This window comes from Peromyscus leucopus, chromosome 4 (genome assembly GCF_004664715.2).
Source record: "Peromyscus leucopus breed LL Stock chromosome 4, UCI_PerLeu_2.1, whole genome shotgun sequence".
Lineage (NCBI taxonomy): Eukaryota > Metazoa > Chordata > Mammalia > Rodentia > Cricetidae > Peromyscus > Peromyscus leucopus.
Genome location: NC_051066.1, coordinates 61,115,284 through 61,131,810, shown reverse-complemented (window position 1 = coordinate 61,131,810; position 16,527 = coordinate 61,115,284). Strand labels below are relative to the sequence as shown.

At 50.6% G+C, this 16,527-nt stretch overlaps 1 protein-coding gene across 3 annotated transcripts; it reads left to right on the top strand.

Moving 5' to 3' along the window:
* The first annotated feature begins 3,265 nt into the window (after window positions 1–3,265).
* On the top strand, window positions 3,266–15,255 carry Smtnl1 (smoothelin like 1). 3 transcript variants are annotated; one of them, XM_037204930.1, is made up of 10 exons: window positions 3,266–3,371; window positions 6,143–6,187; window positions 7,066–7,682; window positions 7,719–7,784; window positions 8,712–8,844; window positions 8,950–9,001; window positions 9,937–10,092; window positions 10,272–10,386; window positions 10,553–10,704; window positions 14,879–15,255. In XM_037204930.1, the coding sequence occupies exons 3-10, from the start codon at window positions 7,068–7,070 to the stop codon at window positions 15,021–15,023; spliced, it is 1,434 nt and encodes a 477-aa protein (XP_037060825.1). In that variant the 5' UTR covers window positions 3,266–3,371; window positions 6,143–6,187; window positions 7,066–7,067; the 3' UTR covers window positions 15,024–15,255. The 3 variants fall into 3 exon arrangements, with proteins under 3 accessions (XP_037060825.1, XP_028750065.1, XP_037060824.1); XM_028894232.2 differs by having other exon boundaries at window positions 7,066–7,784; XM_037204929.1 differs by lacking the exon at window positions 6,143–6,187 and having other exon boundaries at window positions 3,270–3,371; window positions 7,066–7,784.
* Window positions 15,256–16,527: the final 1,272 nt, after the last annotated feature.

Below are 16,527 nucleotides of genomic sequence, written 5' to 3'. Positions count from 1 at the left end.
CCACTCATAAGAGACTCAGAGAGCACAAATAGGTGTCTCCCTGAACTGTCCTGAGAGGAGCAGAAGGTGGGAGACTGTCCCAGTAACAGGTAGAAAGCCTACCTGGCAGTTCCTCATCACTTCTGCTTGCCTCTATTGATGACTGTCTGGCCCAGACCACCACAAACTCTTCTGCATCACCAGGTAAGTCTCCTGGCTGCTCTCCCGACTCCTGTCGAGACTTCACGTCTGACTGTTCTCAAAACAGCAGCCAGAGTGATGTAAAAAACTAAAATTAGATCATGTCACTCACCCCCTAAATACTGCAGTGGTTTCTAATCATAGAGCAAAAGCCAAAGTCTTCTCAATAGCTTGTAAGAGCCTGCATTGCTTTTCTCCATGGTGTGGTCCATTACCTGAGAACAGCAGCCTAGAGGAAGAAGGGTTCACCTCAGCTTTCGGTTCAGGAGATGCACTCCACTGCGGCATGGAAGGCATTGTGGCAGGAATGGGAGGCAGCCAGCTCCATCAATGGCCACAGTCAAGACACGCAGAGAGAAGAGTGAGTGCTGGTACTCAGGTCATGTTATCCTTTTATTCCGTTAGCTGTCCCTGTCCAAGGGAAGTTGCTACAGGCTTTCTGGGTGGGTCTTCCCCATCTCAGTTAACCCAATAGAGAATTAGCTTGTGGACACACCTAGAGGTTTATCTCCTGGGTGGTCCTAGGTCCTATCAAGTAGATAATCAGTATGAGCTAGTACAAATCCCACATGACTTGCCAACCCTGTCTTCTTCCTTTTATCCCCAACTGTTCTCCTGCCCCCCTGCTTTGCCCAGCATTACTGATACCCTCTGTCTTTATCCAACACATACATCATACCCCCTTCTTCCTAGTTACTCTTCTCTTTGCCAGGGATGCAGGTGCCCGTCCTGTCACAGGCGTCAGTCCCAAACTTCTTTGAGGTCTTTATTCCAATATCATTTGCTGTAGCTACAAATATATTCTCCTTCCTATAAAACAAAGTCAAAACAAACACAAAACCCTATCATTTGCCCTGATTCACCTTATTTCATAGAATCTATTGCATCCAATATATTCCATATTTTACTTGTTAATGTGATTACTATCTCCTCACACTAATATTATTTTCTTTTGTGTTCAATGCTGTTGTCTCCAGGACTCTCTTGGTGTTCACTGACCATTGCATCATCAAAGAATGAAAGGATTATATAAAAGAAGTTATGATGACTGATGCCACCATCTTCTAGTTTTTGCTGTTTTTATTATCTAATGACAGTAAGACAAGAAATGAGTTAAGGGAAGGAAAAAATCATGAAGCCAGAGAAATGTGGGAGAACTCATCTGTCTTCAGCAGATAATTTTTGGATGGATGAAGGAGATGTACTAGAGACAGATGTTACACTTATTTGAAAATCAGTCCCCAAACCTGGGTTAATAAAATAAGCTGTCTCTCATATCATCCCAGATACTGACCACAGCTCCTTTTCTTTTCCCTGCTTTTCTTGATTGATTCCTTAATTCAATATCAATTTATCAAGAACCAGATATGATCTAGGCAAAGCTCTGGTCTACATCTGTGAGCATGGAAAATAGATCCCCTGTCCTCATAAAGTATAGAGGAGAGAGAGAGAATTTACAATAGAGTTTAAAGATCTATTTATTTTCATTTTATGTGTAGGAGTGTTTTGCCTGCATGAATGTAGTGCACTACATGCATGCCTTCTGAGGTCAGATAAGGGCATCAGATCCCTGGAACTGGAGTTACAGATGGTTGTGAGCCATTATGTGAATGTTGGGAACTGAACCTGGGTACTCTGTAAGAACAGCAAGTGCTGTGCTCTTAAACACTGAACTATCTCACCAACCCTAAGAATGAAATTTGTTGTTGTTTTTTAAGACAGGGTTTCTCTGTGTAGCCTTGGCTGTCCTAGAACTGATTCTGTAGACAAGGCTGGCCTCAAACTCAGAGATGACCTACCCCTGTCTCCACCTCTAAGTGTGCCCACCATGCCTGGCTAAGGATGCTTTTTCTTTTTTTTTTTTTTTTTTTTTTTTTTTTTTGGTTTTAGTTTTGGTTTTGGTTTGGTTTTTCCAAGACAGACTTTCTCTGGGTAACTCAGGCTGTCCTGGAACTCGCTCCAGCCTCAGACTCACAGAGATCTGCCTGCCTCTGCCTCCTAAATGCTAGGATCAAACCCCAATAAGAATACAACTTTTGATTCCAGTAAATATTATGAAGTACATACATAAGCAGTCAGAAAATTGGAGAGAGCTTGACAGTCATGGAGGACCTCTCTGAGGGAAAAAAAAAAAAAATTTGAGCTGGGTCCAGAACACTGAGGAGTCTGTCTCACAAAGAGCAGAAGGAAAACCCAGTCCTGAGTTTGGAAAGCACTGATTGGATTTATTTAAGGAACAGGAAGCAAGCCAGTGTGGCTGAGTGGAAGGAGCTGGGGGAGGGGAATTGGAGGAGTCACAAGTTTCATAAATGGGAGGGGTGTCCCTGCCCACTGTCTCCAAATGGTACCCTCCTTAAGTTGTATGACACATAGCCAGGATAAGGATTTGTTTCCGTTTTTTCTGAGCAAACTTTCAATTCAACACACACACACAGAGAGAGAGAGAGAGAGAGAGAGAGAGAGAGAGAGAGAGAGAGAGAGAGAGAGAGAGCGAGCTGATCATGTATCAGTCAATCCTGCTCAAAATAGAATCAATGAGTTATTTGTGATGTAGATGCTAAGTTCCGCGTTTCATTGGCTCTCTCCATGCCGCTCTCCTCTTGGCCCCTCCCCTTCCAAGTTTCCTGGTCTAGTGTGAGCCCACTGTTGGCAGCTGCCCCACTTGCCACCTCCTGAGCCCACCCCTCAGCCAGCAGCTGCTCTGCCTAGGGAGGAGTAAAGGAGACAATTAGAGGGAGACTGGAGGCCAGGGGCTAAGGGAGCCCAGGAGGTCTAGCCTGGCTGTGGATGATCTTAGGCGACAGCAGAGCTGGAGAGTGTGTTCTAAATGGGCCAGGCAGTTGCTTGTCAAGATCTTCAGGGCCAGAGCACTTCAGGAAAGAAGATGCTGTTAGGGTCGGGGCGAGAGGGACCGCCGCATGATTGAAAGGTGCCACCTGTCAGATCCTCAGGGGAAATTTGAGCCTCCCAGTCTAAGAGAAAGTGTTGTACCAACAGGGCGGTAAACAATGCTCTTCCCGGGCTTCTAAAAGGTGGGAAGGGAGGTGCGGGGGGGGGGGGGGGGAGTGAAAGCAAGGAGGCGGGACTATGAGCTGGGGGCTCAAAGCTACCAGAACTTAAAGGACGATGGGAGTAAGCCTACTCAGCTAGAACGAGGCAGGAGCTCCCAAGCTGCAGGCAGAACCCCACAGGTAGGAAAAACCCTGGGCCCTTTTCGAATTACTCCAGGCCCTACTCTTCCTTCAAAGAGCCGGATCTTCTTACAAGGACCCGGATCTTCTTACAAGGACCCTGCAATGAAAGAAAATTCGGTCTGCTTCCTAATTCTCTGCACTCCATCAACTGTCTTTAGCTGCCTAAAGGAGCTGGGTAAAACGAGGCCAGATACAGAGCAGCCTGCAAGGGGCCAACTATGAAGAAGGCCCCAGGGGGACAGGTGGAGGTCTTGGGGGGCTTGGGATGCAACGGCCTCTCCAAGAAAAGGCTGCATGGTAAAGTAGGGGCCTCAGAACTACTGGGAGGGGGGCTGGGCAGTAGGAGGAGATAGAGGCATCGCAGAAAGAGCGAGCTTCACTCACACTACTGAAGGCTCAGACCTTGGGTTTTCCTTCTGGATTGGGGGAGCTGAACTGAAAAGCCGAACTGGACACAAGGTTGGGGTAATAGCTGGGGTTCAGGAGGACGAAGGAAGAAGGAGGCAGGGAGTAAAGCTGGAAAGGAGTGATGAAGAAAGCTCTGGTGAAGGGTCTAGTGTGCACTTACGCGAGAGAGAAAAACCGCTCAGCCTCATTGAGTGGCTCCTCGCCACAGGTGCCATGGCCACTCTTCTGAGCTGGGACTGTTGAAGGGACACTGGGCTGAGGATCGAGTGGGAAAAGTATCCTCAATCCATGCTCTAACCCGGGACTCAGGAGACCTAGGTTCCAGATGTGGTTTGGCCCACACTTAATTCTCCTATGACTTTAGTCTCAAGAACTAGAATCCCTAAACCAGACTCCTAAATTTTAAAAGGGGGCTAGTTCCACCCTTCTGAGGGGTCCGTCCAGGAGTGACCAAGGTAAAGCAGAGCACTTCAGTGTACGCTGTGAACTGCCGTAGCATCAGGAGCACTGGGGGAGGAGAGCTAGCCTCACTCCTCAGAATTCAGAGCTGCTTCACTCCTTGTCTATTTGTGACAAGCCCAGAGGGGAAAGCAGAGGCGATGAACAGGCAAGGTAAATGAGGTGTGTGCATATGTTCCCATGCATACTCTCTCCCCCACCCCCCACCCCCCAACCCCCAACCCCCACCCCCACCCCCGCCCCAAGTGAGTAGTGTGCAGCTACAAAGATGGTTGAAGCAATCCGCTATGTCTTAGCCAAATATGCCGCACTTGGGGGTATAAAAAGGGCCATCTTACTGACATCCAGTCCTCTCTGTCTTGTGTCACTCATAATGCCCTGGGGACCAGGTCAGGTCCTCACCCTGGCTCAGGGATGGCACAGTCAATCTTCACCAGGCATGCTGTGGAGTAAGGACTCCTTCCAAATACTGCCCATGTGCTAGCCACCTAAGCCTTCCACTCTCCATCTGGGCCAGACCTATTCTATCTACAGACGTGGAAAGTCAGAACAAGCGTCACACCGTAAACAGGGGCAGCTGGAATCCTGCCGTCACAAGACCACCATGCCTCTCACCACTGACTCACACCGTCTTCCCCATGAGGACACAGAGGGAAGAGGGTTTGTGGCTCATTCAGATCTCGAACACGGTTTTGTCAATGGGATCAATGGGAATGCCTCATGGACAGCATTCCAGTAAGGAAAGAGGGCAAAGAGAAAAGCCATGGCCAGGAAGGTCTAGGAAAAGGTGAATTCAATGATATTCAAGCTAAGTTTTCAGTTTTTTTTTTTTTTGTTTTTTTTTTTTTTAACTCAGTGGCACCTGATACCTGCTTAAGTGCTAATGATGCTGTGTGTCTCTAGGAGAGTGAAAAGCTGGCTATATTTGGAACAACCGTGGTCAGTGAATAAATACATCTTCCTCTCGCTGTCAAGAGAACCTTTTTGTTCTCTCTCTCTCTCCACAGCCTCAGCTGGCCTCAGCTCACCATGTGCTGGGACTGATCCTCCTGCTTCTACCTCGCCAATGCTAGGATTACAGGCATGTACCACGATACCCAGTTTATACTGTGCTGGAGGTTGAATCTAGGGCCTTGCACGTTTTAGGAGAGCACTCTGCTGGTGAACCCATGCCTTTTGTGCGTGCCATACCTCTACAGAGTACTGTCTAGAAACATCCGATCTAAAGCTGGGGCTCAGAGGGAATGCCTTGAGCTCAAAGTGAGTGACTAGAATGCCAGGGTCCATGTGCCGTGACCTCCTGATCACCACCCGTGCGTGCTGCTACACAGACACTTTGCCCCTCTCGCTAGAATATATGGCTGGAGCTGCTGCAGCACCAAGGGGCTATCATGGTGGACAGTCTTCATATCTTTACAAAATTCCATCTACTTCCTAGAAAGTGGAGAGCACCAAACCCAGAGACCCCAGGACTCTTGTCTGGAGGAGCAGGAATAAGGAAGTGGGTGGCTGAGTGTATCATGTCTTCATGCCGCCTGGACTCTGTCCAGTTTACCAAGGTGTCCTAGGTACTCTCACCAAGAAAGAAAGTACTGCCAAGAGCAGGAGGTATTTTTAGCCAATGACAGGAGTGTCCACTTTTCTTACTGCCTGAGTCATGCCCTGAACTCTATTTGGGAGCTGTTTTCTTTGTAACTAGACCCCCAACAAGAGAAGGTAGTGAGGGATTTGGCCCCGTCCCCACACCAAAACTATATACCATACTCAACGAGGAATCCCCAAGTTAAGGGGTCATCTTCTCCACATATACCCAAGAGCAGGTGGAGGCCAGCTTTGCAGACTAGAGAGGATGTGATTCTATTCTCTCACCAAAGCAAACTCTTCTCATTCACTTTTTCAAGAACCACAGAGGTTCAGAGACTCGCCTGCCCCGGGGCTCCCAAATCGTGAGTATTTTTACACCATCTCTATGATCTGACATTTGTACCATCTTTACTCAAATTTCCTAAATGCCTGTCTTGTTTTGAATTAAGTTATTTTTAAATCCAATAATGCGTTTTAAAAAGACACTTCAGATCACTGCTGGAGATGGAAGCTCGATATCGCTTACCAGAAATAGAAGGTAACTGAAAATCCATACAATAGAAGCAAAGCAGGGCTGTTCAGTTCTATAGGCCAGCCTGCTTTTGGCTCTAGGGGGTGAGCAGCAATTGTTCCTTCCAGGTTCCAGAACAATGGTATTCCATTGTGACCACCTTCCTTGTTAATCAAAGTGAGGCAAAATCATCGAAAAGGACACTATATGAGGCTGGACATTTCACTCAGGGGTAAAGTGGTAGCTTGCATGCATGAAGCCCTAGGTTTGATGATAGCAATAATAATGATGATGATGATAATGATAATAATAATAATGGCCAAGTATGGTGATGCAAGCCTGTAGTTCCGGCACTATGGAGACAGAGGCAGTAGAATCAGGAGTTCAAGGAAATCCCCTGCTACAAAACAGGTTTGAGGCCAACCTGGGCTACATGAGACCTTGCCTCAAAATAATAACAATAAAAAAAGGCATAGCATACAGAAGGGCCTTGGGTAAATACCATCCAATATCAAGTCAATATGGCCCAACTGCCCCACTTTAGCAAAAGAAGTGTTCTATCCTTCATGTTTCCACAGGGAGAGTGGGTATGTTGTCATGCCCAACTAGTTAGGGAAACAGGACAGAACCAGAGACTTCTTGACTCCTGGGCCAGGGCACTCAGTGGGCAGGGTCTGCACCTCATGCCAGGGTAGTGTGTGACAAAGTCTTCATGTCCTCTCTTTCTAGACATGGAACAGACAGAAGAGAATCCCTCTGAGAATGGGACCACTGTCTCCCCAACTGCAGGGAATCTTGACACACCAGGAAATCAAAGCACTGCAGAGGAGGTGGCCAAAGGCTCAGCTGGGACAAGTGTCAAAGACCCTCCGGATGACGCAGAACAGGAGGGTAAAGCAGCCCCCAAGGGGGCTGTGTCAGGGGAGTGCCCGGAGGACGCAAATGTATTAGATGAGCTCAAGGTAGACCTGCAAGGGGAGGCCAGTGGGAAGAAGGAAGCCAAGGGTGACCTTGCAGAGGAGGAGGGTGGGAAGGAAGAGACCGCCGTGGCTTCCCAGGAAGAGACTGGCAGGAAAGAAGACACAACACCTGAACCCAGCGAGGTTAAGGGGAAAGAGGAGGCCACGCTGGCCCCGGAGAAGCAGAAGTCTGATGGAAAAGAGGCCAATCTGGACTCTAAGGAGAAATTGGATGTGAGTGATAAAGCCAAGCCTGAACCCAAGCCTGAACCCAAGCCTGAGGGTGCTGGGGCAGAGGTTACTGTCCAAGAGGCTGAGACGGAATCTCAGAAGAAGGCTGATGTGAAGGACCAGGCCAATGCTGAACTTCAGGCAGTCGATGGGAAGGAGACCGTCGATGGGAAGGAGGTTGTCGATGGGAAGGAGATCGTCGATGGGAAGGAGGTCATCGATGGGAAGGAGGCCGAAAGTGGCACAAAGCAGCTGGTGGTGAGTAGGGCAGAAAGGAGGGTCTCGAGTCCCCTCTTCCTCGGGAATCGAGGCCTCCCTGACTCCCTCGTTGATTTATTGTTGTTGCTGCTGCTACAAAGCCCCCAAGCAAAGCAATTTAAAGGTGGGGGGAGTTTTATTTTGGCCTGTGGTTTCGAAGTTTTCAGTCCTGGCTTCATTGCTTTGAGGTCTGTGGTAAGGCAGAAATAAGCCGAAAGGGCAGGAGAAGGGGAAACTGTTTTCCTCAGGCAGCCAGGAAACAGGAGACAGAGAGGGAGAAGAAATCTCTGAACATAAGACATTCCCCTCACTGGGGAGATGGCTCAGTGGGTAAAAACTCTTGCTAAGAGGGCAGAAGCACCCAGGTTCAAATCCCCAGAACCCATGTAGGAGTCAGGCACAGCAGTACACATCTGAAGTCCTTGTGTGCCTGAGGGAAGGCCAAGACAGGAGAATCCTATTACATACACACCGGCAGGCAACAAAGAGAACTGGTCTCAAAGGAGGAAGTAAGGATTACACCTGAGGCTGTCCTTTGCCCTGCGAGAGCGCACACACAATCACACACACACACATCACAAACACACATGCATCACATAAAAGATACGCCCTTCAAAGGCGCACACACACACACACACACACACACACACACACACACACACACACCATGATAGATCCTCTAACTAAGCCCCATCTGGATAGTCTGTTGATGAGGTTAGAGCCCTCATGATAGCTACCTCTCAGTAGACTGTGTGGCCACTTTCTATCCAAACCATATCTTGGGAAAGTACAGTCTTCCTCCACCAGGTATCAAGATCCTGGGAGTGGGGGTGGAGAAAGGAGATTGTGGCTCAGACTGCCTTCCAAACCTTTCTGAAGTTCTTGAAAGCCTTGGGTAGCTGCCCACACAGATCTTGCCCACCCCAGGAGCCAGGGAGTCCCACGGAAGAGCAGGAGCAGGGTGAGGAAAAGGAATCAGAAGAAAGGACAGCGGTGATTCCCAGCTCCCCCGAGGAGTGGCCCGAGAGCCCCACAGATGAGGGAACCAGCCTCAGCCCAGGTAAGGGGGAGCCCAGGATGTTGCAGGACTACCCTGAGGAAGGATGCTGCAGGGAGCACGGGACAGACAGCCTCCGCTTCCTTCTGCTCTCTTCCTACCCTCCAGATGGCTTGGGTACAGATTCTACAGCATCTGGAGAGACCAGTCCTTCAGCCAGGTAAATGTCAAGCCCCGGAGTTCTGACTCCTCCAGTCTCCTGCTCCTTTTGAAGTCAACTGTCACCTCTCTCTGGGCCTCCCCAGACCCGATTTCCAGATATTCCAGGATTCCTGGCCTTGTATCTCAGACAGATCCCAGAAAACAAATGGAGGGCGAGGCATGAAGGATGCCTGGCCTACCTCCTGCTCCGTGGCTGAAGCCTCTTCAGGCCCCATGAGTATTGTGACAGCTCTCGAAGTGTCATCCATAAGAATGATCTGAAAGCCTGAGTCTGGACAGTGACTCTGCCGCTGACCAGCCAGGTGACCTTGGCTGTGTCCCTTAGCCTCCTTGCATCTGTGAAGTGGACATAACAATTGTAAGGACCTCACAGGGTTATTGTAGGCTCCAGTGACTTGTGAGCAAAAAATGGCGCCTGAGCACATAGTGCCTGCCTGACATATGGGAAGTGCTAGCCAGCCAGCCTTATTCTCCCATCGCACACACTTCGGTCACTTCCTTGTCTCTTGGGGAAAGCTGACCGATGAATACTCAGCAAGCATCTGCGTAGCTTTGAGGTAAGCGCAGCTACCTGACCTCGATCTTCTGTAGGCCTCAGAATCACCTTGTTAGGGAGGCATTCTTGTCCCCATTTTACAGATGGGGCAGCCCCAAGATCACACAGCAAATAAGAACAAAGCCAGGATCCAAACTCAGGTCAGAGCCCAGGTGTGCCCTGGTTCTGCCGCATATGGCCTCAGCAGACCACGTGCTCCCCAGAGTTAGCCTGAGTCTGTTTACTGCTAGGCACAGGATGAGTGTGTGCACCAATTAAGCTTAACTGCGCAGGCCTGTCTACGGCAGTGACCTCTGCCCAGCCAGCCCCCAGAGCTGTTCTGCACCCTATGGTGTCAGTTCAACCTCCTTTCGTGCTTCTGTGACCTCTCCACGTAGTGAGTCTTCGCCCAGTGACGTGTCCCAGAGCCCCACGGAGCCCCCACCCTCGGAGGAAAAAAAGGAGAGAGCACCAGAACGCAGGGTGTCAGCCCCTGCTCGGCCCCGGGGACCCCGTGCGCAGAATCGCAAAGCCATCATGGACAAGTTTGGCGGGTAGGATGCAAACCAGGAGTCAGGGTGGGCTGAGATTTCCCTAGGATTTGTGGGTGGGGGCTAATGGAGGGGGTGGGGGGGTCTGGGGGCCAGTGGAAACCATTAAGCCCAGACACACACCTGTAGCCTGAGATTCCTCACAATGGGATGTGTGTGGTTTCTTGCCCCTCTCCTCACAGGGCAGCCTCGGGCCCCACTGCCCTCTTCCGGAACACGAAAGCCGCGGGGGCAGCCATTGGTGGTGTTAAGAACATGCTTTTGGAGTGGTGCCGGGCCATGACGAGAAAGTATGAGGTGGGCAGGGGCTGGGGATACAGAAGGGACAGGGGACACTTTTCTCCGGGGCAGTAGTGCGGTGGAGAATCTGAGGGTTCGGATTCCAAAAGGGTGAGAGAGGCAAAGTCCAGGCCCCCCAGCCCGGGGTCACGAAGGGCTTCCATTCCCTGCCTATCTGTCTCAGCACGTGGACATCCAGAACTTCTCCTCCAGCTGGAGCAGCGGCATGGCCTTCTGCGCCCTCATCCACAAGTTTTTCCCAGATGCCTTTGACTATGCAGAGCTGGACCCGACCAAGCGGCGGCACAACTTCACCCTAGCCTTCTCCACTGCAGAGTAAGCCTCAGTCCTGGGATGGCAGAGTCAGAAGGGAAGTGGGTGGCCTCAGAGGAGTCCGGGTGCGTGCAAAGGGTGCATGTGGGCGACCAAGCTAAGGCTACTGCCACACAGACCTGTATCCGAGGGTTGGCTTTTTTTTTTTTTTTTTTTTTTAAAGCAACTTTAGGTAAATGGCTCAAACAGAGAAAACTATGCTCCATTGTGGCTTATAGTCTAAATGAATAGACAGGTCATAAGAACATGCGTGCAGATAACACATAGGCAGTGACAGCAGGTGCCCTAAAAGAAAACTCGAGGGGCCGAGGAGATGGTTCAGTTGGTAGAAAGCTTGCTGCACCACCGTGAGGACCTGAGTTCCATCCCCAGGCCCGAGTTCTATCCCCAGGACCCAAGGGCGGCACAGACAGGCAGATCCCTGGAACGTGCTGACCATGCTAGCCTAATTGGGTGACCCTTCAGTGTGGTGAGAAACCAAGACTCAAACAACATGATAGGCAGCTCCCGAGGTACAACATCCAAGGTTGACTTCCGGCCTCCACAAACCTGAACACGCATGTGCACATGGACACACATATCCAAAGAAAACTCAAAATTCAAGCAGAATAAGGGAGAGAAGAAAGGTGAGCCTTCTGGTTTGAGACAGGGGGTTACAGAAACTGGAGGTTAGGTTTTGACTCTGTGTAACCCTGGACACGCCCGCACCCCTTTATCTCCATGATGTTTCCCCTTTTACAGAGATAAGAACTCAGTAACATAATTAAGTCCCTGTAACCCGCCCGCCCGTAACAGGGCCTAACCCACAGCAAGCACTTCAAACACTCTTGGCTACATGACTATCATTATAATGAATGCTATCACGGTTATGACGATAATTACCACTCACTCTGGGTCCTGGAGGGGTATTATTGCCGAGGCTCATACAGCCACAAGTCAAGGGTAGCAGCTGCTGGGAGGGCGGTGTAGGGAAGAGTGAGGCTGATGGAAGAAACTGAGACCAAGACAAGGCTTTGAACAATGGGTGTGGTATACAGGACTATATTCCCAGCACTCGGGAGGCTGAGGCAAGAGGATCTCAAGTTCTGGGCCCACCTGGATATGCAGTGAGAGAGCCTATCTTAAAGACGAAAGCAACCAATCAACCAAACAAACAAACAGAAAAACATGGTTGCCAGAGTGGGGAAAAGGGGTCGGGGTTCCTACTGTCTTTAGCCTCCCACCTCCAACCTGGGCGATGACCGCAGAAAGACACTTGTAAGCCACTGGTGGAAACAGGGTCGTGCAGGGAGTGTGGTCAACATGAGCGCAACTCAGGCCCCTGACAGACAGACAGACAGACAGGTGCTTTTTCTAAAGCCCACACATAGTGGTGTGCACCTAACTTCAGCACCCCAAGACTGAAGCAGGGTTGCTGAGAATTGGAGGCCGGCCTCATGTCTATAGTAAGACACAATCAATCACCAGCTCTGGGTGTGCTTCAGTTTAGAGAGTGCTTGCTTCCCCGTGCACAAAGTCCTGCGTTTGATCACCCAATGTGATGGTGCACACCAGTAACCCTAGCTAGAGGAGCGAGAGGCACGAGAATCAAACATTCAAGGTCGTCCTTGACTACACACGGAGTTGGAGGTCAGCCTGTGATACAGGAGGCCTGTCTCAAACAAATAGATATATAAACCCTAGGAATGGCAGTACCAAATTGTCTGGCCTGGGAAGCCGACCCCCTCTAGCCCAGGCCTGCCCACCCACCAGTGGGGAAAAATGTGTGTTTTCCTCAGGAAAATGAGAGCATATTGATCCATACTTCTCAACTTTTTTTTTTAAACAGCATGTTTTTTCAGACATTGGTTGAATGAGCTACATACTATATATATTAAGGGACGACCTTCCAGTTAGGTGACCCGTGGCCAACTCTCTTTTTCCTAAGAGGGTCTCTGGGGACACGTCCTTAGGGCCATAGGATACATGGATGTCACTTAAAAGCCACCAGATGGCCGGGTGTGGTAGCACATGCCTTTAATCCCAGCACTTGAAAGGCAGAGGCACACAACAACAAAATTCCAGCCAGACTCTGTATTCCGGACAGTCTCTTCTGTTTTCTGTTGTTCTGCCGTGGGATGAGACGGTCAGCGAAAACAGAGTCGTATTTCAGCTCAACGATGCGGAGTAAAAACTCCATTAACCAAGTAAGCATCTGCCGAGTGTTTGCCTGGACCCACTCACTTGTCCTCACAGGTGGAGCTGGGCAGAGGGGTTAGGGTCTTCCCAGGTCCTACAGGAGGACTGTGGCAAGGTAGGTGTTATGTGACTCCTGGTCTAGCTAAGCTTAGAGGCAACAAATGAGCAGGAAGCTCTGCCCCAGCCAAACATCCTAATCTAGGGAGTGCAAGCCTGGTTTCCAGCGAGGCAGAGCCACAGAAAGGCAGAGGATGAGCTGAGGGTGACTGCAGGCTTTGGGAAGCGCCAGGCAGCTGAACAGGACCGAGGCTAAGGAGAATTATAGAAGTGGAGAGTGGAGCCGGGTGGCAGTGGTGCACTCCTTTAATCCCAGCACTCGGAAGGCAGAGCCAGGTGGATCTCTATGAGTTCGAGGCCAGCCTGGTCTACAGAGTGAGTTCCAGGACAGGCACCAAAACTACACAGAGTAACCCTGTCTCAAGGAAGGAAGGGAGGAAGGGAGGGAGGGAGGGAGGGAGGGAGGGAGGAAAGAAGAGAGGAAGGAAGGAAGGAAGGAAGGAAGGAAGGAAGGAAGGAAGGAAGGAAGGAAGGAAGGAAGAAAGGAAAGTGGAGAATCATACTTGAGGTGCCAGGGTTTGAATCCCTACTCCTTTTTCCTAACTCTGAGGCCTCTCAGAAGTGACAGGTGGAAGGGGGCCACTGCCACAGCTATTGCCCTGAGCTCCTGATCCAGAACTCTCCTCTAGTTCTCAAAGGCCTGGCATGAATAGAAGAAATGAGCAGTCCAGAGCCCCAGTGGGGCTTCACCACTTACACTGTTGGAGGAGCCCTGCTCTGTTCCAGGCTTCATTGGCACAAAGGGTTTGGCCTTTCCAGCGTTGGGGGAACAGCAGCGGCCCACACCCATGGGGCTGAGGTTGAAGCCCTGGATGCAGAGAGCATGCTTGTCCTATTCTTCAAAACCCTTCAGTCTGGGCCCCTCCCCCAGCTTCCAGGCCAGTGGCTTACACATCAGCCCAGCTGTGGCAGCCCCAAGAGAGAATTTCCGCTGGGCCTTCTTGCTCCCACTGCCAGCATCCATCGTTGGCTGACTGTGGCCGCCCAGATTGCTGAGAGCCAAGGTGCAAGAGACATGGGCAGGCTTCGGGTTGAGTCCCGGCTGTTACACTCTCACCTGGGGCAGAGCACCAAACCCTGTGAGCTCAGTTCCTCCTCTGCTCGTCAGAGATAAAGAGGAGTAACCGAGCCCATCTCCCGGGATCACCCGATAAGACACCTGGCACCGGGCAGGGAGGCCCCAGCAGCGATTAGGCCAGCTTATCAGCCTCAGCAGAGCCAGGGATATCAAGTAACCTCAAAATGCAGCTGGGACGTTAGAAGAGGAGGACTTGCTGGGTTCCCTGCAGTCTGGGAACACACCAAGCCGTCCTGCCAAGGACCTCTGCAGATGTTCTTTCTCTGCCTGCTGTCCAGCACCCTACTACAAATTCCCAGAAGTCCCCTCTAGCACAGAGTGGTCCTTTTCTGCTACCTTTTTCTCCCCAGCACCTCTCACCAGTCTGATACCCCTTCTGCCTCATGTGTTGGATTACTTTGGCACCGCAGAGAGCAGAGTTTTGGCTATTCCCTGCTGACCAAGAGAAGACTGCCTGGCACCTAGTAGGTGTTTAACAAATAGGTGCTCTAATTGAATGGAGCTGTTCGGGCTGTGGCAAGCCAGCACTCTAGGTCGGATTCATGGTCTGTCCTCTGAAGTATTTGCTGTCCCTAATCCAGAGCACCGCTGTCCTTATGCGCAAGAAGGAAGCTAATCCAGGCTAGAACACAGAGGTTCCCACGTGAGGATATGGAGACCCAGGTCCATCTTGCCCCTGCAGGGGCCTCAGTTACCACACTCAACCCACCCTAGGATGGCTGACCTGGTGGCCTTCGCTTGCCTGGACCCATCTCCTCGGCTCCCTCTTCCCCTTTGACCCTCTGCTCCCCATTCCACCCTCAGGAAACTAGCCGACTGTGCCCAGCTGCTGGACGTGGATGACATGGTGCGGCTGGCCGTGCCCGACTCCAAGTGCGTCTACACCTACATCCAGGAGCTATACCGCAGCCTTGTGCAGAAGGGGCTGGTGAAGACGAAAAAGAAGTGAATGGCAAAGCCGTGCGCTCCGGGGAGTGGGGGGGCGGCGGCGGGGGGGGGGGCCCAGCTGACAACGGTAGACTGGGCCTCCAGGCGTGAAACAGGTGGTACCGGTCTCAATGGCATTAAAGGAACTGTTGTAAAATTCCTCTCATACCTTGATGCTCCCCGCACCCCAACCAGCCACATGTGTGCCATAGGCGGTGGCCGAAAATAAAAAGGAACCCGCATTTGGAGCTATGGGTGGCAATTTGCTCTCTCTCCTCTCCCTCTCTCTCCTCCCTCTCCTCTCTTTTCCCTCTCCCTCCTCCTCCTCCCTCTCTCTCCACTTCCCACAGTGGGGGAACTTCTAGACAGGAAGTAGACGATCTCTAGAAATCTCTCCAAACTGGGCTGATGCAACCGGCCAGTGGGTGGCGCTCTTGAGTTGGACCACATTCTAACTCAATGGTTTCAAATAAAATTAATCCCTCCTACTCTGGCTGAACTTTTACCTTGTGTTGTTCCGCTGTATCGAAGCTCAGTTGATAATGGAGGACTGGCCTGGCATACATGACGCTGTGGGTTCATTTCCTAGCACCAAACAGGGAAGGGTAATCAGATATGCTGCCAAGGCTATAGGAAGAAATGTGGTCTCTGCTGATTGACAGCTGCATATGCCCAATTCACTGATGAGCTGTTCCCTGGTCTGGAAAACACTGGTGCCCCTCCTGTAGACCTTTGGAAGGCTCCTTGAGGATGTTCTACTCAGGGCCAGCATTCCTTATCATGTGTGGCGAATATCCACGCTCTGTTAGTCCCCAGCCAGCCCTCTTTCTGATGAAACACTTAATCCATGAGACTCAGAAGGCAGAAGGCACAGGCCACCAAGCCAGGTGGGTGGCCTTAGTTGAATTCTCAAGACCTACATAGTGGAAAGAGAAAACTGTCTCCCAGAAATTGATCTTTTACCTGCACTCCCAGGCCATGGTGTGCTCACCAGCCCCTACACAAACACACAAAATAAATAAAAATGTAACAAAAACTTTAAAAAAAAAAAAAAAAGCAAAAAAGCTATCCTCTCATGGAAAACGTAGCTGAACTCTGGAATTCATCTGTGAAGTTAATGGCAGATAAGCAAGGGCATTTTGTGGAGACCCCTGGACTAGAGGTTGGAGGTACACAAATCCCATCTTGAGGCCTAGTCCCCAGAAACGTAGCCAAGCAAACCATCTAGAAACATGAAGTCCAGTTTCTGGGATGGAGTTTAGACCCTTCATTGTGAGACTCACCAGCAGAAAACAAAACGTTCAACACTTAAATCTGGGCTCGCCTATGACAAGTGTGGCTGATCTCAACCACTCAGCAGGGAATTTGGCTCCTTCTGTGTGCCCAGCCTTCCAGCCACAGTCCTGCCTTCCTTACCCCTGGGTGCCTGGGCCCTGAGGCATTCAGTTTTCTGCCTGTTGGCCTGGAAGGTAGCCTAAGACGGAGAACTGGAAAGCAGGCCTGAAACTGGGCAAACCTAACTTCCG

Excerpts from the sequence above, each read along its gene's own strand:
- Smtnl1 (XM_028894232.2), top strand. The coding sequence starts at position 7,068 with ATGGAACAGACAGAAGAGAATCCCTCTGAGAATGGGACCACTGTCTCC. Across the intron at positions 7,785-8,711 it reads GTGGCACAAAGCAGCTGGTG|GAGCCAGGGAGTCCCACGGA; the intron begins GTGAGTAGGGCA and ends TGCCCACCCCAG. Across the intron at positions 10,093-10,271 it reads ATCATGGACAAGTTTGGCGG|GGCAGCCTCGGGCCCCACTG; the intron begins GTAGGATGCAAA and ends CTCTCCTCACAG.